This window comes from Salarias fasciatus, chromosome 5 (assembly GCF_902148845.1).
Source record: "Salarias fasciatus chromosome 5, fSalaFa1.1, whole genome shotgun sequence".
Classification (NCBI taxonomy): domain Eukaryota; kingdom Metazoa; phylum Chordata; class Actinopteri; order Blenniiformes; family Blenniidae; genus Salarias; species Salarias fasciatus.
In genome coordinates, this window is record NC_043749.1 from 9394777 (window position 1) to 9418489 (window position 23713).

Sequence of the window (23713 nt, forward strand, 5' to 3'; positions counted from 1 at the left end):
TCAAGGTGGACGTGTGAGGAGAAAGCTTGGAGGTCAGGACTGAAACAAGGACCTATCAAACATTCAAAACATTTAGCGAGTGCTAGCAGTAAGGCAATGCAACACCTTTTTCACACAGAAGAAAAAAAAAAAAAAAAAAAAAACAATGGAAAGAGTTTACCGTTTATTTGTTTTAAGTTCATGGAATGCTCGACACGCTGCATTAATATGAGCAGAACACTGTACAATCACTGCTCTTAAATAAGAGGAGAACTCAAACATCAGTTGTGGAGAATGGAATAATATCCTAACACCTCAAATGAGCTCCGGTCGGGAAACTGAAGAGAAAAATGGGACATCTCAGTAATACTACAACGTTCAACAGCACTGACATTTTCATACCGGGTTTACCAGAGTGGAGAAAATGCTAGAAACTCTTTGGAGAGAGACACACACACCGTGTTGAATGCATTGCTGCTTTTGAAATTCGGAGAAAATAAATGTAGCCGCATATTTCCTGGTTACAGCTCACTACCACTCATGAATACTGCTGACACCGGTACAGTAATTCACTCCTACGTTACACTGTCATGGTGAGATGAAGCGAATACAGCATGAGCTGGTCTGAGGCTTCCGCCACTGTAATACTAGGAGGCGTAACAGGTACTGAGCAAAGGCAAAGAAAAAGAAAGCAAAAAAAAAAAGGGGGTAAAAAAGGAGATTTGTCCAGTAGTTTCCAAACTGTGCAAATACCACAATTTCAAATCATATTTCCCACAACATGTGACATCTGGAAAAGCTCAGCACATCAAAACAACAGCAAGCAAAGTCATTATAAAGTCCATTTGAACTGAAATACACAAAAAGATTTAGACACACTTGAATTAAGCACAGACATTGGTTCATGTCTATGGAGCTGGAGAATTTGTTTTCTGAGGCCGGAATGATTAGTTTGGTAAAAAAAAAAAAAAAAAAAAAAAAAAAGATCAAAATGAAAAGCAGAGATGAAAAGTTTGCTATCTAATAATAGTTTGTGCAACAGTCAATATGGAATCTCTGACATTTAAGCAGCAATCCTTGCAGCTGCTTTGCTATTATACGGCAGCAACACGCATCGGGCCGTCACCACTCGCCTCACTGCAGCGACGGCGTCTGCCTCAAAACTGACGAGCCAGCTCAGTCACAAATCCAACACAAGGCAACTTATGACAAAGACGGGAGAGACGTGAGCACAAAGCCTTGACAGGGAATGGACAAACAGTCATCGCAGCGATGTTAAGACTGGTTTTACACACTTCAGGACCTGAAACGTGGTTGAATATGGATCTGGGAGGAATGAGCAGTTGGTTCTCGACGCTGAAATGACAGAAAATGTGCTGAAGCAACTCGGTGAGCTCCCCCCTCCCGTCTCAAAGAAGGCTGTGGAACAGAATCAATACGGAGACGGTCTGGGCCGCAGAGAGAGGCGGCGACAGCAGCAGTGCACTCTGGCAACCGTGTTAGAAAAGCAGTTTCCTCCGGCTCATCAGGTGCCTCCTTTAGGATCCCTCTGGTTAAATAACGCATTCTGACATCAAAGCAAAAAACTACCACTTTCTGAAAGTCCAACAGCCTTGTTTCCGCGCGTCCTCCTGGCCTTGCTCCTCGGACGCACCACAAATCAGGCCGTCACACGTTGATGGGTCTCCAGCGGTCCGCTTCGAGGCTGTTGATGCTGCTGGACCCATAGGGTCCGGAGACGACGTCGTCCAGGTACGCTCCGACGACGCGCGAGCTGCCGGGGCCGTCGATCTGGGTGGAGGAGTAGTACAGGCCCTGGTCGGTCATCTCCTTGCGGGCCAGGCTGGCGGCGATCGTCGGGGGGAGGTGGACGTCGCTTTCGTCCGGCTCATCCATCTGGGACTTGTAGGAGAAGAGGATCTTGGGTTCTGAGCTGCAGAAGAGAATCAAATGTACAAACTGAAACAGTTCACACACTGCTGGTCAGTTTCATAACACCAGTTTATGTCTTCTTTACTATTTCTAAACTTTGCACTGATCCAGCTCTGATTCAGAAACCACTTTAAGGAAACGGATTTAGTGTTATTTCAATATGGTGTGATGACGTACCCGAAGAAGCCCTTGAGGAATGTTACATAAATGAGTGGAGCGAAGGCTGAGAAGTAGAGGAAGGTGGTGACGTCCACACAGCTGTGGGAGAGGAGAGAAAAGCCTCTTATCAATCCTATCACCGTTTTTTTTTCTTTTCTTTTTTCTGTAATAACTACAAACAAGTTTGTTGTCGAGGACAGAATGAGGCTGACCAGAGTCCCTCGATCACTCCAGCACACAGCAGAGCGCTGCCCAGGCCCTGGACCAGGTTCAGTAAGGACAGGATGGCAGCGTACACATAGAAACTCCTCTTTGCTGAAGAAAGGAAGAAATATAATAATCAACAGAGCAGAACATACATTCTCAAATACATTAGATTATTTAGAGGCCGAGTTGAATTTTGCAGATATCCTCATTATGAGAAAAATAAGCCTGAGGCTATAATTTAAATATTTAAAACACTGCTTTGAAGAAAATTAAATACAATGCAACATACAAGCTGTGGAAACTGGCCTGAAATTAAACAATAATCAGTGAATCTTCTTGGCTTAAGTTTCACAACTTCATATGATCAAACTGAATTAATTAAAAAAAAAAAAAACTGTCAACCTGTATTTAACGATGTGTTTAAAAGCAAAAGGTATTTTAAATGGAACTAAACGTAAATTTGTTCATTTCTCCAATCTGTCTCACTTACAGGGCAGAGATATCCGTTCCCTCACTGGAGTTTTAGGCAAGATCACAATCAAAGAGTACACCTGGAGGAGGAGAGAGTGATCAGACAGCTAAAGGGGTAAAAATAAATCAAAAATGACAGTGAACAAACTCAGTTAAAAGCTGCTGACCAGGAAGAAGAAGCAGGAACTGGCCAACCAGAAGTGGCGTCCTCCATGACCGTAGATGTTGAAGTCTTCGGCGGACAGGTGGCTGTCTGGATACAGGATCTCCAACGTGCCCTGCGGCCATCGAGTCATTTATTTGAAGAGCGCATTCAAATCCACCGCCCTGGAACATCTGATTGAGTTTTATCTGAGATTACCTGCGTGATGGAATAGCCCAGGGCCAACACGGCAGTAATGGCCAGCACACGCTTTATACTGGATTTACTCTCCAGGTGACCTGACGTCAATGAAACGGACGGATTTAAATGAATTATCATCACGTTTCAACTGCTAGAAACTACATGTAATACATGTGAGTGCGGGAAAGAGGAAGGTCCATCGTGACAAGCAAATATTATAAACCCCTTATCACTTTCTTCCTTATTTAAATTACTGAGAAGTACTGCAGGGTATGAGGATCATTGAGAAATGGAAATAATTCATGAACAGAAAGCATGTAAAGAATCAAACTGAATCAGAACATATAGTTTTGTTAGATATAGCTTTAGATTGTGTTAGATTTTTTTTCCAAATACAAACGAAACATACTTCACAAACAACAGATGATTTGACATCTGTGGTTGACGGTCATTGGATTAAAAATGAAAAAGAGAGAGGGAGAAGTGAAACTAACCAAAAGCCAGTCCCAGGATGATGACGCTGAGCTCAATAGCCAGTAAGAAGAAGCGTGTGATTTCCCACAGCACCTGAAGAGAAGCAGATGCCGTGAGAGGCTGCTCGCCGAGCTGAGAGCTGCTGTGTTGCGACACATATTGATCCAGGACATATTCAACACTTCACTGGTCAGATCAAGGTCCACATAATTATGTAATCAGGCTCTTTTTTCCATCCTAACAACAGTAGCAGTGCACTGAGCAGCATATGAGGGCTGTGAAGTCCACACAGCTGTCTGGTATGTGAGGAATGTCAGCGTGTCTTTCCTCTGAGACATGAAAGGGTTCACTCCCATCAGCCCCCTCTCTGGATAACTCACAAACAGCATCGCTGCAAGAATACGATCACCTTCTGACTCATGTGAAGGAGATGTATTAACATAAAAACAAATAAAACATCCAAAACTGAAGTGAACCAGCACCGAGTATCTTCAAATGAAGAAAAAGCTTCCTTTTAGTGCAGTAAGCAGGAGCGTCGCGTGACGAGGGAAAGTCACACATTTTTAGCATGACATGAAAACAAAGAGTTCTACGAAGTAATAAAATAGTGAAGCTACAAAGGGACAGAGCACAGTGATTTTAACATGAAATCCTATTTGACCAGCAGTGAATAAAAACATTTAACTGAGTGACAAAGTGAAAACAAAAAGGTTCATAATCAAAGAATGTTGTATTGCTATAAGTCACATGTAAAAAAAAATCTCTTTATTCTTTGTAGAGACTTACTTTGTCGACGATGGTGGCAGCACTGGAAGCGCTGACGGTCATAGACACGATTGCTCTGGTGATCCCAACTGCGGCTACGACAAAAACCTGAGAGAGAGAAAGAGAATACACAACATATCACACTACAAACAAACAATCCACTGGCTGGGTGATATTGTTTCTTTAGAGTAAAACTAGTAAACGTTGATAACAATGCTGATGTGGTGAAAGCTTGTGACAAGCTACGTGGGAAGCTCATCTATCGCCATGCACAATGGTGCGTAGCAGGGAGTTTTTTTTACAGTACTAGCTGGAATGACAAAAATAGACAAATGTAGTAAATTACAAAAACACAGTCATTCAGATGATTGACTAAAACACCGAAACTGAAACTGACGAATGTTCTCTGAATAGCTTTTGGGTTCAATACTAGAAGAGCAAAGGTTTCACGACAGCAGTTCAAGGAATGAGGTTAAGATAAAAACAGCAAATACTAGAAATAATTCTTTCATTTGTCTGTGGCCTACCAGCAAGTAAAAGGTGACGAAGATGGGGCTGGAGGTGAGTCGGATCTTTGCTCTGGCTGAAGGCAGCTTCCACATCAGGAACATCAAGAAGGCCACATTAGGCACGAGCAACAAAAGGTCCCAGAACCGCACTCTGAGACAGAAGTGAAACAGATCATACAGTTTCATTTTCTTTTCATTTTTTTAAAGACCATTTCTTCTATAATCAGGACTGGCGTTTACCTGGAGTCTCCGACGTCCTCATAGAGAACCTGCAGACATTTGTGAGGCTTGGTGATGTTGGCGGCAGCGTCCGGCTGCCACGTTGGGAAAGACGACGTGTTTTCCAACGGCGTAGGTGTGACGCTTTCATTGTTCTGAGCAAATCCAAGCACAGCAGTCACTGTGGCTAGCATCCTGTCTGAACCTGGAGAGAAAATGTTTAATATCTTTATTGCATAATATAAATCCTCACAACACGTGAAAGACACGTCAAGACTACTACACAGTCTGGACACAGGACTGGCAGCTTACTCGAATCATACAAAAGACAGATAAATACATCAGACAACACACTCTAGTATGACAGTGAGGAACATTTGTCTCGATTCGAGCCATGTGGTTTAGTTTTCTACTTAAATCTATATTTAAAAAACATTTTTTTTCATGTGCAAACACAAATACAAATTGAAAAATCAAAGATCCAATGCCAATTGGGATATGCTTTTATTTTATGCTAGTCTTAAATACAGGTTTGTATAATCCAGTATTGCCCTTTTCAGTCTTGTATTCACTAAATTTCCTCCACTTTTTTTTTTTTTACCCCAGGTGTCCTCCTTGGACTCTGAATGAGTAGGTTATCTTCTCCAATAAGAAGATGTCTTCCATTATCAGCAGCCACTGATGCTTTCTTGACCCCAATGACTAACTTTCTTACTCGCAGCTAACAATATCTTTACCAGATATTTGTCATTTTGTGGGACCACTCCTTCAGGGACTTTACAAAGACATGGGACCAAACATCTCTTGAGGAGGCTATCGCCAAGTATTTGCTTTAGTTCTTTACTTAAACTTTCCCAGAAAAGGTTTTTTTTTCCCCTGATGTTTACAGAAAACATAAGAATGATCCACCTCAGAACGTCCACAGTTGCTGTACATGTAATTACTTTCTCTTTCTGTGTATAGCTTGCCTGTCTGTGTGTGTGGGGTTTTCCTGCTTTTCAAATTAATTGGTGACAATGACTGCAGTGCAGACATGAATGAGTGTGAGGTTGTTTGTGTGTGATGGCAGGATTTACCCTGTCTTTAATCTAATGAACAGGATCGGTCCTGTTGAAGACACATAGAAACTAGAAATCCACACAGCAGATACACAGTTTTTGTCCATTTAAGACTGAACTAATGTCACAGCAGACCTGTCAGCACCTGAGAGAGAGATTTAAGACTCCCGGGACTGTGGTGTATAGAATTCACCTGTCACAGCTCCGATCCCTTTAAACACCATTATGTAATGAGAATGACTGCTATGCCAGCCACGCGAGGTGTCATGCCAAAGGGAGAGAGTAAAACTCAACTAATCCCGTAGTATTTACTTACGAGACGGACAGGAGGCGAGTTACAGCATCTTATCTAACGTGAGGTTAATACACAAAAGTGGCAGCAGGTCAAACTTACGTCAGAATTATTAGTTATTGTTGATGATGGTCAGATAATCTTGCTCTAATCTAGCAGGCAGTTCGCCTCATTAGCGTTAGCTAAGGCTGCTACATGTGGGCTCCTCGCTGCTGTAGAGTAAATCTGACTCGTACTGACAGATTATTGAACGAATACAAATATAAACGACCGTGTCGGCGGTGAACAAAGCTTCCTATCTGAGCACACGTAGCCGAGGGGCTCCCGGTTAGCTTCAAAACAAGCGTCCGTCACAGACCTGAGAGCGCCGCCGGTAGTAAACATCAACATCTTACCGCTTCTGGAGACTCAATCCACGGACAAGCCCGCCGAAGGACCGCTGCAAGCACCGCTACTGCTCCCAGGAAAGCTTTAGGCGCTGTCATACACCGTGCGAGCGCCGTCTGGATCACTGGTCGGGGACATGGCTCAGTTCGGACTTTCGTTAAGAAATTTCCCGTGTGGTCACCTGACGAAAGGCGGCGTCACAAGTCTCGCGAGATTTCACTCGGACGTGGTTTTCTTTCTTCTTCTTTTTTTACATTTTCTACAGAAGTTATGCAATAATCTCTCACACGCTCATACAAAACGACTCATTGAATTACATTTTATTTTTCAGGTAATTTTTATTGATATTTTAGTGTGGAGAAATGTTGGAAATAATTTCTCTCTGGAAAGAAATTATTTCTGTTCAATTCTTCAAAAAGTGAAATAAGGACAATTTAAGTTTGCATTGTATTCCATTTCATTAAACCAATACTGTAAAATACCATAAAACCTATATCAGATAATTTGCCTCTGCAATCCAGATTCACTCCCTCACATCAAAACAACACAATCCATCTGTTCAGCCTGTCCTGCTCGCTGTGTGAAGGCTTGAGCCAATATCTGCTAATCATGGATAATTTGTACTGTAATATATAATTATTTAATACATTTTGTGTTCTATTGTTCTATTAAATGTATCTTTAAATGAAAGGTGCTTTTGAGAGTCCTGAAAGCGTTATTAATAAACAAGATAATGCCACAAAATATCCACTACTTGGCTATATTCCTTTGTTACACAGATGAAATGATGCTATGAGTATTTGTGACTCTCTCTGACAGTGAACTATTTGAAAACTAGCCACATATTATGAATGAATGGTGGCATGGGCTTTCGGGTTCCCAGACATCATCCTGTAGGCCAGGTGCACTGGTTCTGTCAGGTTCGCCTTAAACGTATACACATGTGTCTTCTCGCTGGCGGGACTGATGTTGTAGAAGCTCAGTCTTTGGGTCTTGAAGCTCAGCGTGATCTCCAACCTGCATGACACTGTGGTCTTCTTCAGTGGTACGCTGTGGCCTTGGTCAAACGCTGTCAGGAGGTTGTTGAACCACATGAGACACCAGGAGCTCTGGCTGCTTTCCAGTGCCGATGGCAGGCCGCTGCGTGCCAGCTTCTCACTGTAGCACACGCCAATGATCCACGGAGCGCCGTCGAGCTCCACCTCCCAGCGGTGATCGCCTTCAGAGAAGCTTTGGGAGCTGAGGACTTGGAAGAAGCTGGTGAACCTTCGAGGAGAAGGCGGGTAGGGCTGTTTGACCGCGGCGAAAGTCACTTTCTTCAGATCCTCTGAGAGAACAAGGTTAGGATGGACTGTTTCGGGGTCAAAGGTCACCTCTGATGGGTTGAAGGCGTTCCGTAGAAGGCGCTGAATCTCTCCGAGTCCTTGTCTCAGCTGTGTGTTCATGATTTCCAGCTTGGGAAGAGCTCGCGCAGTGTTTACTTTTGACTCAACGGGGACTTCTTCCTCTTTTTCTCCAATTGGTGTGGCAATCAGCTCAACAATGTGAGGTTGTAGACTTTGCATTTCATCACTAAATGCCGCTTCATCATCCTCAGTGAGCAGGGACTTGGCTCTGAGCATGGCCTGCTTTAGCTGCTTTGTCAGTTCAGAGGTTTTATTGACACGACTGCACAGAATGGCCTCGCCTGGGCCTAACTCCTCTTCAACCAGCTGGGTCACCTGCTCACAGTAGCTCTGCGACAGCTCCCTGATCTGGCCCAACAGTTTGGATACTTTCTCTCTCAGCGGGGCATTCCCTGTGGTCATCTCCAGCTCTCGGGCCTTTTCTTTCCTCAGGACATCTTCTGCCATCTCTAACTTGAGGCTCAACTCGGTGACTTGAGATGCGAGCTCAAGCTTAGGTTTTTCCATACTGACGCCACCTTTCTGACTGCTACTTTCTTCATTCAAAGAAACCAACTGCTCTGTGGACGTCGACTCAATTTGAACTCCTCCGATTGCACTGACGCTCTGTCCTTTGCATTCTCCATCTGTGTCTGAATCCTCTAACTCAAAAGGGTTTGCAGCAGAGATCATTTTCCCAGCAGTGGTTCTGTAAGTCTCTACGATGCTGCACATTTTGGTGTTTTTCACAAGTGCTGTGGTACCCTGGTACTCAGCCTGGCACTCGGGGCAGCTGTGTTGGTCCAGGCCTTCTCCCATGATCTGAAGACAGTCGAAGCAGTAGAAGTGACCACAGGGAAGAGAGACCGGCTCAGAGAATAGCTGTAAGCAGATCGGGCAGGTTAGCTCCATCGCCAGGGCTGCGTTAGAGGGTCCTGCCTCAGTCTCACGACGAAGCATGACGGCAAGAGCTGTCAAAGCAAACAATTCAGTGTTAACCTTCAAAAATCCTCAATAACAACATATAAATATTAGAATTTTTATAGTAGAACAGTGCACACAATCAAATATTTTCTAATGATGTTTAACAATTTTCCACTTGTTAAAGCAATACTGTTGTTTTCAAACTCTGGCTTTATATTCAAAGTTGTCATAAAATCAATAAAAATCAATACTTTCCTCCTTAATAAGAATAAGAATAAAAAGTGATCCATAGTTTTCATATTGCCAGCCACAACTAAAAATAGTTTAAAAAAATGTAAAGATATACTATTCAGACTACGAGAAAGTAACACCAGCATATGTGTGTAAAATACTAAATACTGGTGTGATTGTGCGTTGTTGCTGTTTTGTTGCAGCTATAGAAACTAATTCAGGAAGTTCAAAAGACAACAGCAGGTGTGACCCCGCACGAAGGAGGAAAACTGGTCAAACTGCAAATTGAGATACAATAGCAGGAACGTATCAGATATCCTTTAATTAGATTTAATGATTGGCAGGAAATGTATGTTTTTAAGGGCGGTAATATGTCAACTCGTTTGTCATTTGATTTAAGTTTCGATTCCCAGCCCAGCGCGCACAAAACAAGGTGGACCTTGAACACCGAACTCGATAAAGACCTCTAACGTCAACAATATATATTAATTATTGATGATGTTAAAGAGAAGAAATATGTGATCAGAGGGTGGAGACGTACCTGTAGCAGGCGTCGTCTGTTCCTGATCAGACGGAGTCATAAACACTCCGGACTGTCGGACCCTTTCCGCACAGCCCACGTGGGCGCGCGCGTCAACAGCAGAAGACACGCACCGAGCAACCGGCAGCGAGTCCAAACACTGGCGATCCGAGCAGATTACCTCACTTTGAAGGGAGTCATATTCAGTCCTCCTGTTGAAATGTCAGCTTCATGAGCATTTGTTCAAGTCTGAAAGGATTGGTTGAGGTTTGGCCTAAACGGCTGCAGGATTTACAGCATCATCAACAAGCAGACTGTGTGGGGTGTGACACCTGAATGTAGAGTTTCTCCTAGGGCTTTTTACAAAATCGCCCCAGTGGAGTAGAATAAACCATGACTCATCACTGATGGCCTGGTAGTGATTAGTTGTTGCCTAATAAGAGCCTCACATCTCTTCAGTTGTGGCACAATGAGTGCATGCAGAAAGAAACATTTCTTCCATATTCCAGTTCAAAACGTGAAACACCGGGTTGCTTCAACATGTCACGATAAAAGTGACAGAATTTCACTGTGCTGGATGAAAATAAAACTGACTCAATCAACCACACAGTCATTTACATGTAATTTATTTTCCTGTACATTTCATTCATGAAATCACCATTAAAAACCCTTTCCTTTGATGCATCGCCACCCAGCTCAATGATTAAACAACATGCTAAAAGCAATAAATATAACAGTCGTCATACAGAGGCACATCATCCAGCTTATTCACCTCAAACGTCAGCGTCGGCCCGACGCACCGTATCATTCATGTAGCGTACAAACATTTCTCAACTTGGTAGTGAAGAGTCGGAGTAGAGGATGTGAAATGTGCATGCTGTCGTTTTAAACAGCGGTTCAAATAGTTTGCATTCACTGGTGATCAAGTGCAATGTGAAAACACTAATTTACCTGACAAGTGAAAGAATACTCAACACTGATCAGGGAAGTTCAGCTTATCAGATAATTATCATCTAAAAAGTATTTCAAAAATATTCTCAAAAAAATAGTTTCTGGCTACATGCAGCTGTATCATTCTCCACCTATGTCCATGAAAAAGAAGCTCAAATATATTTCTGCTTACAATCACAAAGGCACACAATGACTCTCATCTCCACTGAAATGATCCATGTGTATCTGTGTTTTTTGGTCTCGTCGGTGCATATTTTGGCATTTGCAGGAGAAATGATCAAATATTAATAATATATATTTGGTCCACATTTATAGAAAAAATATGAGTTGAATGGCTCGAATGATTTTCAAAAAACAAAAATTGTGGCTGCTCGTGACACTCATACACAAACGAACAAAAAACATGAAACAGTGTAACATCCTGTTCTGTTCTAACAGGCAAGGGGAGTGCTGCATCATTTTTGCCGCAGTTGTTTATAGGACATATCTGCATATTATGAATTTATTTGTTTCTACATTTGGGTGCAGAAGAGAAACGGAACCGTTTTCTCTCGAAGGCAATCTTCAGTCACGCTGGGATCAGTCTGAGAATACGCGCCCTGGCTTTACGTGTGGGTGTGCAGTTCTGCTGGCTTTCGTTGTGTTTACAGGAGTGCATCCAGGTCCAGTTCCGGCAGCGGCTCCTTCCAGAAGGAGAAACTGCTGAACTCAGGACAGTGGAGAGCAGAGGACGCGCTCCCCTCGGCAGTGAGCTCAGGGAAGAAATGGTCCACCGCCTCGCCCAGGTGGCAGTACCTGCAAAACAGGTATCGTTTGTCAAGAAAATGTGGCTAACACTCACATTTTTCACTCACTCTGAAAGGTTTAAAAAACAGGATAAATTCACCAGAACCATTTTCTTCTGCATACTCACGAGGACTTGTTTCCTTTCGTCTTCTCCTGGATGAGCTCTCCTTTGGGGTTGACAGTAAATATCCTGGCTTCAGGCACTCCGACCTGCGTGTAGGCGAACGCATCCTGACAAAGCAAATGCAGCAAATAAGAGGAAAATCCATGTTTATGTACTTTGTGAAAGAATATTCTGGCCTTTGCACCTTAATTATTAGTGTATAATGTATACTCTCAAAGTAAAATCAAATCTGATACCACCTGATACTTCGTGTTATGGGAGAAAAAGGATCAAATGCAGGTTATTTCAAATCATATTGATTAAATGACACTAAATGACTGATTCTGCTTTGTTCTTTTTGCCAATATTTCAATAATCCTATGCACTGTAAAGCCTTATGATTTATTTTCTATAAATCATGAAAATCAAAAACACAGAATCTTAAATATTACAATAAAACCTAATATAATAGATGTTTTTACTATTTTAGAACGATTCTCACAATTAATATTGTGAAGAGTTTGAAACTTTTTACTTTATAAGTCATGATTAGAGTAATAACTGTCAATATACTTTCAGATATAATGAGTTTTTTAACACACCTGTATCTGCATTACTTACGTTGGTCCTGTTGCCGAAGGCTGCGTAGAACGGCTGCCTGCCGGGGTTAAACAGGTCCCTGATGTCACTGAGACAGGCCACCTTGAACACTTCGGGCTTCTTCTCAATCACCTCCCTGTTAGGACGGTTCAGAGTTTAAAAAAAAGAAGAAGATCTGCCTCTTCAAATGACTGTCAGTTAACATATAGACAAATGTGCAGCGGTTGATTTTTTTTCCTTTGAAATTGAGCCACTAGAGGTCAGCACTACCTCGCATTTTTTGCACACTGTCTTCAACGTTTTACTCTTTTTTTTCTTTGTTGTATATTTTCTGACTCCACACACAATAGATAATGTGTCTGATTGTAGTTCAGGGGCCGTGCGTGTCACCTGTGCAGTGCAGAAAAGAGGCTGCTGGGCGCCAGCAGCACAGGGCCTTTAGGAAGCACCGTGCCTCTGTCGTTGACCCAGTGCAGGTAGTCTTTAGTGATGGCGGCCATGCCGATCGCCCGCGCCGAACAGTACAGGAACTTGTAGCCATTTCTGCAAGGAAACAGAAAGCCATTACTAAAGTGATTAATTACAACTGTATAAACCTGCGTGTGTTTGTCATGTAGTGAGCGTGTACAGCGGTCTGCTCCAGAACATGTGAGAAACAGGAAAACATCTGGCAGCGCTGCAAATACAATGATGTCAGACTGAATGCATGAGCAGGGAAAACATTTGGTCCATGTTTGCTTGTTCTGGTCTGCAAGATGTGTGGGAAGGTTAAGAAGCAGGAAAAAAAAAAAACACTAATGGACCAGGCGATTAGTGTAAGTTGTTTTTAAAGTGGAATAGATGTTTGTCCACTTACTCGTGTATTTTGTGGTAGAGCTTGGCAATGCCCTTGTGCGTCCAGTCCTTTCCGAACTGAGGCAGGATGTGACCCAGAGCATCAGACCTGCAGTGACCACAAAGAAAACCATCAGCGTTACAGGGCAGTGGTAAATGTGGTCATCTGTACACAAATGTATCTTAATAATACGGCAGGAGAAACCGTGCTTCTTTTACTTGGTGATGGTGCCGTCGATGTCGGAGATGATCACGCGGTCGTTCCAGTTCCACAGGTAGATGGCGGCCTCACAGCGGCAGGTGCCCTGATACTGCGTGGTCACACTGAACACCACTTTGTTGGCTCCTTCACGGAGTTTCAGATGCTCCTGTTAAAGACACAAGACGCACTTAATGCTCTCTGCATGCATTTGTTTTGTTTTTTGAGTACGCATGTTGAGGGTTTCTCTTACTATTTGTTTGGAAGTCAGACGCAGGGATTTGCGGTAAACCTGGCTGATGGACTGAGTGGCGCTGAGGGTTTCTGCAGACATGGAGGGAGGGATGACGGCTTTTCGGCCCAGTCCTGCAGCCTCGTCGCTGTCAATGTCGTCCAGTGTGGCTCTGATGGAACAACACATGCATGCATCAATACTGCGTTTCCTCTGTGTGGCGTTAAAAAAATAAAATCCAATTTTAAAGAGAATTTCACGACAGGAACGGATGTTTAATATTATTTCAAGTCTATAGAATGGCAGAACTTACAGAAACTGGAAAAGCAGCATGTAAAGTTTAAACCGACGCTCTAACACCACCATTCACTGCATTTTTTTAATAACCATATCTCATAGATATCATAGGCCATCTAGGAGTTCTGCTTATGGGTAATCTGCACAGAGACTCCAAGACTTCTGCAATAAGACCGGCCATTCACAAACGAGATTCACTATCTGTAACATGCGCTGACGTTCTCACTGCTTGCACATTTTTAATAATTTAACAGCCATAAAATCTCAACAAATGGAGGCAGCCTGAATGAAGCCATAAAAGGGTTAAGGTTGTGTAACTTATGTTGGATCATTTCTTTGTGAATTGACTTACATGACTGTGGCAGGAACACTCATCAGGGGCTCTTCTTGCTCTTCTTTCGAGTTCTTCTGCTGAAAGAAGAAGTTTCAGCATTACTATATAAGCACTTCAAGTGTTAATGTTTAAACAAAGCCACAGAAAAACGATCAGACATCATTCCTCAATGTCTGTCAGCTCTTCCATGCTTTATTATTAATCTCATTGTTTTTGGTCATCATGACCATAGAGCTAACCAGGACTCAGAAGTCTACAACCGCAGTTGATGATTGAAACTATTGCAGGTCCAAACATGATGCTAAATTAAAAAAAAATAAATAAAAAAAAAAAAAATCCCAACAATAACTATTCTTTTTCCTGCAAAAAAAAAACAAAACAAAAAAAACAACAAACATCTACACTCTAAAAAATGATTCCTTGGGTTAGTTAGTTGAGCTTAACATCATGAGCTTTTTCGGCATAAAAGAATAAGGTTGTTTCATGGACTTATTATAACAAGGTGGTAATTTGTTTTAAGAGGTTAGTCCGGCTGAAAATATTGGGTTAGCTAGTTGAGCTTAAAATCAAGAGCTTTGTCAAAATAACATTCTAAATTTGATACATGGGGACTTATTATAACAAGATGGTGACTTACTTTAAGAAGTTGGTCCAGCTTGAAATCGGAAACTGTGCCAAATTAAATATGTATGTATATTTTCAAATTCAAATTGAGAAAAAAACTTCATTTGTCCCCAAGGGCAATTCAAAGGCCAGACCTGAAATCAACTGCACCTCATTCATTGTCTGAGCTGAATCAGGGACTGCAATTTTGCTATATATTATGTTTTCCCATCAGTTTGCCCAAATCTGTTTTGTTAAATTAAATGAGTAAGACAAAACAAACAAAAGTTTTCATAAAAATATTTTAGGGCTGAGTTTAAGTAAGATGGCCACACGATAGTGCAGTGGTTAGCGCTCATGCCTCACAGCAAGACGGCCCTGGGTTCAAATACCGACTGGGGCTCAGGCCTTTCTGTGTGGAGTTTGTATGTTCTCCCCATGGGTTCTCTCTGGGTACTCCGGCTTCCTCCCATGGTCCAAAAACATGCATGTCAGGTTAATTGGTCACCCTAAATTGCCCCCAAGGTATGAACGTGTGTGTGAATGGTTGTATGTCAGTCCTGCGACAGACTGGTGACCTCTCCAGGGCATACCCCGCCTTCGCCCACAGCAGCTGGGATTGGCTCCAGCCACCCGCGACCCCGAAAGGGAGAAGTGGTAGCTAATGAATGAATGAGTAAGATTTTCAAACCATGTTTTAAGGTGAGGTAGCCTCACCTCTTTCATATGTTGCTTCACCTTAATTTTACACAAACCATTTCACTGAAATTAAGTTGCTTCACCTTAATTTGACATGGACCAGTTTATTAAAATTATGTTACTTCACCCTAATTAACTGTTTAACTGTTTGCAGGTTGAAGTAAATTATGTTGGTTGTCCTTAAATAACTGAGTTTCGACCATTAAAAGGCTTGTTGGATTTACTGAAAGGTTTTAGTTGGAATTTCTTAAAAAGGTTGATGCAAATTGTTACCTTAATTGAATTAAGCTGAGCTGTTACATTATTTCTTAGAGTGTACCTGGCTGTTGTCCAACTCCCTCCTCCTCCAGGAGAACCACCAGCGTCCAGACTTTTTGGGCATTTTGTCCTTCACCAGTCGCTCTACTGTGCTCTGTATGACACACAAACACACACACACACACACACACACACACACACATTAAAGAAAAGGTTGACGAAATGTCAATGTTTGAATTTCTGCTGGTAAATGATGTCTCGTCTGTCTCACAGTGAGAAGTTCTTCATTTTAAGCAGGAATGATCCTGATTAATGTTTGTAGCAGAATTTTAAATAGATATGTGGAATTACAGCAATAGAGCTTGAGGGTAATAAAATACCTTGGGTAGATTTTTCTGGAATGCTGTCATTGATAAGACCATGGGCGCAGCCACTGCCCAGTTGTAATAGCTGAAAAATGAAAGTCAGATCATGTATTTGAGTCACTTTACTACACATTAGAGGAGTATTTTCGTGTTTTTATAGCTTACTTAGAGTTTATGCAAATGACGAGACTTGGATCTTCAATGATTCCTGGATTGTTGGCGAAGTCCTGGTACGTTACAAAATGCTCCATGAACTTTTCTGAAATGAGAGAAAAAAAAACCCAACATGAGTAGTGGTTTAATTGATCTACCAGACACTGCGATGTGGAAGCGTGGATTCCACTCCGGTGACCTTTGGTGATTTGGCTGGTGTCGCCCTCCTGTCCGCAGAGGGACATGCTGACTTCCATGTTGTAGGAGGTGGAGTCTGACAGGTACTCTGTGCCGCTGTCCATCGCTCCGCTGCCCACCGACTGGGGGGAATGGCTTCCTGAGCCCTGGCCCTGCTCCAACTGAAACGCTCCCTCTGCCTCGCTGCATGACAAGCACTCAGTCAGCGCCACAACATTAGAAATGTTCAAAAGCTACATACACAATTTCATTCAGAAAATAAGCTGTATTTTTGCGATACTTTACCTTTTTGGAAAGTAAAGTGCCGCCACTTCAGGGTCCAGAGTGGTCAGATCGTCCAGGTAGATATCCGTTGGTCCTAGATGGTGATTCCGTTTACCTGCGATCAAACACATCAAACTCACACGCTGTATGCTGAAAATGAGATTCGTCAAACTTCTTCATCAAATGTGTTTAAATCAATAGGACACATGTTCAGACCTTTCTTCTTATCCTGCTGCTCCGCTTTGGAAGACGCCTCAGCAGCGCTGGCTGACTCTCCTGCAGCGTCCTCCTCCGCTCCCTCGGCACACGGGTCGATTCCACTGTCCCCCTCACTGACGCGGGCGCTGCCGGTGGAGCCCTGCTCGCTCTGCTCAGGCGAGGAGCGCTGCAGCAGCTGCGACGGCTCCGAGCCACTCGGATGTGTTTGCAGGACCGTTTGCTCTTTTCTCCCTTTTTCAAGTTGCTCTTCCGCGCCGCTCGGTTTGGCTCCAGTGGTCGCGTTTTCCGTATCAATGTGACCGGGACTCTCTGCGACACAGCTGGTGTTCCCGTGCTGCGCCGGCGAGGACTCAAATGGCTGTGTCGAGTCCAAATTCACAGATGTATCACAAGACACGAAGAGTTCCGTGAGGGTGGAGTGAGAAACGTGGGGGGGTTTGTCTTTGGGCAGAGGGGGGGTGTTTTGCACGGAGACGCTTCCTAAATCCACAGATTGAGTCCGGGGTAGTGGCTTGACCACAGTCACCCTGCCTGCACTCCCGAAGGTGAGGAAAGGCTCGGCGCCCATGTCAAAGCACTCCTGTCTCTCGATGGTGCGGAAATGAGAACTATCTGATGGAGAGATGCCCTGCTCCTCCACTGACATCTTGCCTGGTTGACAGAGCTGTTAAAGAAAAGGCAGAATTAAATATTTGAAACAAAGGTGCCGAATTGAAAAGCTCGACATCGACAGTATTAAAACAGAACAAGAAAGATAGCTGTGTGTTTGAGTGTCGCACCATCGGAAAGTCTCCCCAGTTCCACTGCATCTGAGGTCCGGTGGAATCCTGGCTTTTGACCACAAGCTCCGAGTCGCTTTTAGGAGAACAAGGCCGGCTGAAGAACACATTGCTGGAAAGGAGAATTAGCTTCAGCAACCAGGACCGCAAAGTTCCGACGGGCAAAGCTCGAAAATAAAAAAAATTCAACAATCTGACTGCAAACACGAACTGTTCTCACTTTTCTGAGGGTGACTGCTCTCCGTCCGAGTGTGGATGGGCGTCTCTGGGTTGCACGGCACCCAGTTCCTCGTTTGGTTCCTCCGACAGCGAAAAGTAAACTGATTTACTGAAACACACACAGGAAAATCTTTTCAATTGCTCGGCCAGTATCAAGCAGTAGCTACAGCTGAAATCCACCATCAAGAACCAACATCCCAGCAGCAGTCAACATGAACACATTGAGAAATGTTCTACATGCGGAAAGTCTCATTTAAGCAGTCAGTTACTCTAAAAAAAACAAAATAAACAAACATGTTTTAATGACTGACCTGATTTGTAGGGATGTGGTCAGCTCCTCGGGAGAGGAGCTCTCCTGTTGGAAGAGATCAGCTTCCTTCTCACACTCTTTCTCTCTTTCCCTCTCGTCTGAGGAGGAGCTGGCCTCTTCTCTCAGGTGAGAGTCGGAGCGCACGCGTTTGCGGCGACGCTTCTTCCTCCGGGCTCCGTTCCCAGTGGGCCCCAGACCCTCGGTGGTGTCGTCGATGTCCTCAGGGAGCTCAAGCTGAATCGGGGAGGTGCACAGATGGGCCGGGACCTAAGAAAGAGAGGCGTCATGAAAGAAAGATCCGGCACGTATTTCCAAATGTGTAAACCCAGATGTTCTTCTTACCCCCTGATTTTCATTTTCCTCCACAAAAAAAGCTTCTCCGTTGTCCCCCAGCTTCATGTGCAGGTCGACAGACTCCCCATTTATCTCAATGTCCACCTAAAGTTGCAACAATGAATGTTTTTTTGTGACTTTTCCAAAGCAGACAGAGCAGTACACGTACAATAATCTGATTAAGATAAAGAAAACACTGACGATCTTCTCCTTGGAGCGCAGCACGCCGAGCTTGCCAAAGCGGACGTGAAAGGGGGAGCACTGGAAAGATCCATCGGGCTGTCGCACCACGATGACGTCGATCCCCCCCGTCAGGGTGGCAGGGTTCAGGCCGCGGTACAGCTCCTTCACGGTCACAAACACCGTCTCGGCTAGCTGGCCCACGATATTCATGGTTTGGGACTGGAAAGGACAAAAAAAAAAAACTGAAGTGAGAACTGAAGAAGAGGAAATTACTTCTTTAAAACAAAAACACTTGAAATGTTTCAACCACCTGCACCTGAGAAGTTAATAATACTTCTGTTTCCTTTGTATTTCTCTTCTGCAGTTTTTCCTCTTTTTTGAGCTAACTAAGCCACAAAACAGCAAAAATGGAAATTTAGGGGGTTTGACGATTGCACATTTTTAGCAATACTGAAATTGAAAGCAGAAGTCAAACATAAATGTTAACAGTACCTCGTATTTTAACAGTTTAAGGCTAAGGATCTTGAAATCCTTCCAATCAGGTTAGCAGCGATATATGAAAGACCACTCAGTAAATATTTCTGTTTTGACAACACAGTCCTGACCTTTGGAGTCTGATCTTGGCTGTGACTAATAGGCCAAAGGTCAACCGCTTGGAGTAAAGAAATAGATCTCTAGAACACTAATGGAAATGTCAGCCTTTGTGGAAAACAATGATTTTAGGTTCCTGGTCAGATACGATGATTAAGTGAATATATTGATTGAGTTCCAGTGTTTAGAGGCACTGTGCCAACAAACATCCTCAAGCAACAACAAAGTGATGCCAACAAGTCACTTTGAGGACTCTGAGCTAACAAAACAAATAAGAAAATGCATTTTCATGGCATAGTCTTTTCTTGCACTGGGTTAAACAAGACTAGGATAAATGTTGCTGGAGCGTGAAATTAGCTTAGATGGGATTAAAGAACATCTAACCCCGAGAGGCCTCGAGTGATATGACAACCGCATTTTTCCAAACAAACAAACAAACAAAACTGCAGCCATTCTTTATATGTCAGAAGCAACCATTCCCTCATCTATTATGCAGCTTTATCGAACACACACAGGTCACCAATTCATCACAGAGCAAACACAGAGCTGCACCTACAGGCCTTTTTGAGTCACCACTTAGCCTCGAAAGACTCCAAAGTCAAAGACAATCTCGCTGAGGTGACAGTGTTAACCAGTGTTTAAACATCACACAGTCTTAGAAGACGCCTAAAAAACAGATAAGAAAAAAAAAAACTTTGTGTAACGAAATAAAGTTATTGAGTGGATCGAAGAAGACACAAGCTTCCAATACTCCTACAATTATTACACCAAAGAGCCAGATAAAAGGAATCAACAAAGGATTATTTATAACTGCAAGGAAACAATCACCAGTCTCATTTCTTACCCATAGAGAAGGATGAAGATGTCCCTTCCCAACCAGGATGTGTTGACCCGACGCCCCCTCCGCCATTCGGCACCACAATAAGGGCTTTTCCACTCAGAAACTCTTGAGAAACTGAACCTATGTCTCCGTGAACCACCTGTTCCCATAATGCTATTAAGACAGATGCCCCCCCCTTCATATCTGTCCTGAGACGTCTGGTTACATTTTGTCAGCCTTGACAGGTTTGACACGCCGCTACAAAAATCAAACTGTAGCTAAAAACTACAAGGTTAAATCTCGCTCGCTCGCTCGCTCTCGTCCTCTCCACACAAAATATAGCAATCTATGAGAGAGTCCCAGTATATTCACTCCCACTCTGATGCTTCCTCTTTAACACACAATTTCACAAGCGAACACCGCACATACACACTGAATTCATACTTCCACACTTGCACTGCACATGACAGCCAGACCAGCAGTTTCTGAAAGGCCTGTACAGGCTATTCATACACGCTTGGCATGAAAACGCACACACACCCATGGATCGGCCACACTGTTTCTGGGGATGACCACAGTTCTCTGGGCCATGGACGATGCGGGAGCTCTTCAGCTGTCACGCTCCATCAAGTCAGAGAAATCCTTCATAAACCTGGCTGACTCGGGAGGAACTCAAGCGAATAACTTTCAAATATGGATGGAGATTATGATCGATGTTGTGTTGTCTATCAAGGAAAACATCGCCAAAAGGTAGGCCTCGACAAAACATAATGTCTCGCAAAGTTATAGTGTATCAGCAAAATGATTAAAAATGCGGAAGTATTTGAAATACAAAAAAATGAATTAATAAAAGAGGAAGAACGGTATGTAGTCTTTCGCATGGCTGATCCGACAATACAATAAGTTCAAATATAAACTGTCTCCTCCGTACCTTATTGCCAGTCGGTGTGTATTGAGTCTTTTTTGAGCATTTTATTACAGTGATTTGATACTATTGGGAGTAATATGATGCATAATGGAAGACAGAGGTTAGGATTGGAGGTCAAAATCACATTTTTAATCAATAATTAAGAATACGTTCATAGAATCACATACTGTTACATACTGCAGTGCACATCAATCTACTTCATATATAATGAGAATAACTGCATCTGCATTTATTAAAGGACCCTATAGCAGTTGATATTGTCTCACATATGGAGTAGTTTGGTGCTTTTCTGTAAATTTTCTGGAAAGATTTCTGGCCTATATCAATACAAATTCAAAATATAAAACCCCTTTCGCTAGAAATTATAGTATTTTTGAGAAAAGATACAATGTTCCAAAGTAGCCTTTTCAACAGCGATAATGAAAAGCCAGTCTTGGTCAAACGAATATGTTGTAACAAGAAAACAATGTGTGGGGAAAGTCACTGCGTAGGAGGACAGGGGGGGAGGCTGCAGTGTGCAATACATCCAAATATTTCAACAACAAACTTGATTTTTTTTTAATGTGTCACAACAGGCAGAGTGAAACTAGTGTTTCTAACTATAAAGATAATCAATAACTACATGAAATGTCCAAAAACATTTGGCTAATCAGCGTTGCAACATTTTCATCAAAAGATAGAGAGCAGGAGATGCGAATTGTTTTGAGAATGGGAAGGCATGAAAATTACTCAGTTGTGTTCAATATGAAAGCAATATGTATAGATTCAGTAAGCTGTTCCTGCTCTGCATCAGTCAACTTCTTGTGTTTGCAACCTGTAGTAATTTTGATCAGAGTCTGTGGACCTAAAATAGCTAGGTTTGCTCTTGAGTCTCGTTTTTCCTGACTATAGCATTACAAGTTAGAAGAAGACATCGACACTGGTAGATTAAACAAACACAAAAACACCTTCAGATTTAAATAATTAACAAGCAAAGGAACAAGTCAAAAATACTAAAAAGAATCACATCTTCTCCACTTGTACAATTTATAACAGAGATTATATTGTATCTTTAATGAAGATTTATTAGAGTGACAGAAGGCCTTCAGATGCGTCAGAGGTGAGAGTCACCACAGCAGTGATTCTCTGTGGCTTTGACTGAACTTTGCCTCCAAGGGAGAGGTTAGACTCTACAGTACTGACATTCAGGGAGTCTGCATAAGAGCAGCAAATCTTTCCGTGATTTAAAAAAAAAATGTCTGACATCAGACGTTGTAATAACTATCTCCATCATCCTCATCACTCAGTAAGACAATATGGAGGGAAAATCAGTCTACTGAGGAACGACGGGGCTCTTAGGATGAAAACCTGGTTTTAAAAAGGCACAGATAAAGATTTTCCAAATGATTCATGATCACTGAGCGTCCAGACTGGAGCACCCCAAATTCATCAACTTCCGCAATGGATTCAAGCACTTAACACAGCGTAAAGAAATCAGGAGAAAGTCAATCACCTTATTTGTTTTAAATCCTGAAAATAAGCATAATCGTCACGTTTAAATCTCGAGGAACACTGACTATCCTTAACTTCATTTGCCAGCACAGCAAATTTACTGTTGAATGTCCACGACTTGTCTTGTTGAAAAAAAAATAAAAAGAGGTAAGTTTCAGTAACAAACATAATCTTAAACTGACCCAGCTTTCTCACGTCTTTTTTATTAACATGTATAACGGTGTTTAAAACACTTTAAACGGTTTCTTTAAGAGCTGAGGGGTCGAAACAGAGAGAGAGAGAGAGAGACGTTTCTTACCTTTCGGGTCGCTCCTCAGATCAAGCTTCCTAGCCTACTGCGCATGCGCATGCTCGCGTCAATCAGAACGGCAGCCAATGGAAAGGCAGGAAAAGAGAAAGACCCGCCTCTGACCCTAAACCGTAAACAATGGGCTCGATGATGCGTGCCCGTCTGGGGGGCGGGGCTTCATATGTCATCCGTCCACGGCCACGCGGCTAGAAAGGGCTTCATCTCCCAGCCTGGTGTTTTTTTTGAAGACACTGGAGGGCAGCATGTTATGATTCCCCTGGTTTGTAAAACATGCAGACCCCGGACTGTTCACACGCTGTCCTGGATTTTTAAAGCTGTTTCAGACTTTCAGTGCAATACTTTCATAAGCAGATTTAATCGTGGGAAGAAAAAAAAACTTGTGGAAGTTACAATGTCATCTTGAAATGTGTTTTTAACGAAGTACTACCAATAAGACTGACTGGTCCGACTTTTCTTCTGCCCACATGTCATCTTTACAATGTCAAGACTGAACATTTCCCTCGCCCTCCCACTCCTTCGGTCATTTATTTTCATGAGATGATGTTTCAGAGGGTGGCCAGTCTCTTTCCCAGCAAAGGCGATCCCTGCACAAAGTATTCAAACATGAAATACATGAGCTCATCCAGTGAAACTTTGATGCCATCATATAAAACGAGTTTTAAATTCATCAAGCCTATCTTGCAGTGGCGGACTGTGCATTACACTCTAAGGCCTTCAGAACACATCCGCCTGAACCAATCCACCTCTCCATAACTAAAACCATCTTACTATACAGACATGCATATAAAGAGCTGTTGCA

At 42.8% G+C, this 23713-nt stretch overlaps 3 protein-coding genes across 5 annotated transcripts; all 3 read right to left on the reverse strand.

Annotated features, from left to right (window-relative positions):
• Positions 1-175: 175 nt before the first annotated feature.
• On the reverse strand, positions 176-6982 carry tpra1 (transmembrane protein, adipocyte asscociated 1). Its single transcript, XM_030092581.1, has 11 exons — positions 6804-6982; positions 5080-5263; positions 4858-4990; positions 4352-4438; positions 3586-3658; positions 3110-3189; positions 2916-3026; positions 2768-2828; positions 2283-2385; positions 2089-2169; positions 176-1912 (listed from the first exon to the last, which is right to left on the reverse strand). Exons 2-11 carry the CDS (start codon positions 5250-5252, stop codon positions 1648-1650), a joined length of 1167 nt encoding a protein of 388 aa, XP_029948441.1. The 5' UTR covers positions 5253-5263; positions 6804-6982; the 3' UTR covers positions 176-1647.
• Positions 6983-7119: 137 nt separating this feature from the next.
• Positions 7120-9993, reverse strand: trim107 (tripartite motif containing 107). Its single transcript, XM_030092774.1, has 2 exons — positions 9877-9993; positions 7120-9151 (listed from the first exon to the last, which is right to left on the reverse strand). Exons 1-2 carry the CDS (start codon positions 9914-9916, stop codon positions 7641-7643), a joined length of 1551 nt encoding a protein of 516 aa, XP_029948634.1. The 5' UTR covers positions 9917-9993; the 3' UTR covers positions 7120-7640.
• Positions 9994-10464: 471 nt separating this feature from the next.
• On the reverse strand, positions 10465-22928 carry LOC115389112 (phosphatidate phosphatase LPIN2). 3 transcript variants are annotated; one of them, XM_030092519.1, is made up of 20 exons: positions 22903-22928; positions 18793-18993; positions 18601-18696; positions 18260-18525; positions 17950-18057; positions 17730-17841; positions 16948-17614; positions 16753-16846; positions 16469-16650; positions 16282-16375; positions 16132-16201; positions 15813-15905; positions 14210-14268; positions 13582-13732; positions 13349-13497; positions 13152-13238; positions 12686-12838; positions 12317-12431; positions 11720-11823; positions 10465-11601 (listed from the first exon to the last, which is right to left on the reverse strand). In XM_030092519.1, exons 2-20 carry the CDS (start codon positions 18982-18984, stop codon positions 11451-11453), a joined length of 2943 nt encoding a protein of 980 aa, XP_029948379.1. In that variant the 5' UTR covers positions 18985-18993; positions 22903-22928; the 3' UTR covers positions 10465-11450. The 3 variants fall into 3 exon arrangements, with proteins under 3 accessions (XP_029948379.1, XP_029948378.1, XP_029948377.1); XM_030092518.1 differs by lacking the exon at positions 22903-22928 and adding an exon at positions 20210-20467 and having other exon boundaries at positions 14210-14265; XM_030092517.1 differs by lacking the exon at positions 22903-22928 and adding an exon at positions 20210-20467.
• Positions 22929-23713: the final 785 nt, after the last annotated feature.

Bases quoted from the DNA above. Each gene is read 5' to 3' on its own strand.
- tpra1 (XM_030092581.1), bottom strand. From the start codon at position 5,252: ATGCTAGCCACAGTGACTGCTGTGCTTGGATTTGCTCAGAACAATGAA. The intron at 4,991-5,079 runs GTAAACGCCAGT...CTTCTGTCTCAG, and splicing joins GAGGACGTCGGAGACTCCAG to AGTGCGGTTCTGGGACCTTT. The intron at 3,027-3,109 runs GTAATCTCAGAT...CGATGGCCGCAG, and splicing joins TGGGCTATTCCATCACGCAG to GGCACGTTGGAGATCCTGTA.
- trim107 (XM_030092774.1), bottom strand. From the start codon at position 9,916: ATGACTCCGTCTGATCAGGAACAGACGACGCCTGCTACAG. The intron at 9,152-9,876 runs GTACGTCTCCAC...TTGCTTTGACAG, and splicing joins ACAGACGACGCCTGCTACAG to CTCTTGCCGTCATGCTTCGT.
- LOC115389112 (XM_030092517.1), bottom strand. From the start codon at position 20,275: ATGGCGGAGGGGGCGTCGGGTCAACACATCCTGGTTGGGAAGGGACAT. The intron at 16,651-16,752 runs GTAAAGTATCGC...CTTGTCATGCAG, and splicing joins GCACTTTACTTTCCAAAAAG to CGAGGCAGAGGGAGCGTTTC. The intron at 11,824-12,316 runs GTAAGTAATGCA...TTGCTTTGTCAG, and splicing joins CCTTCGGCAACAGGACCAAC to GATGCGTTCGCCTACACGCA.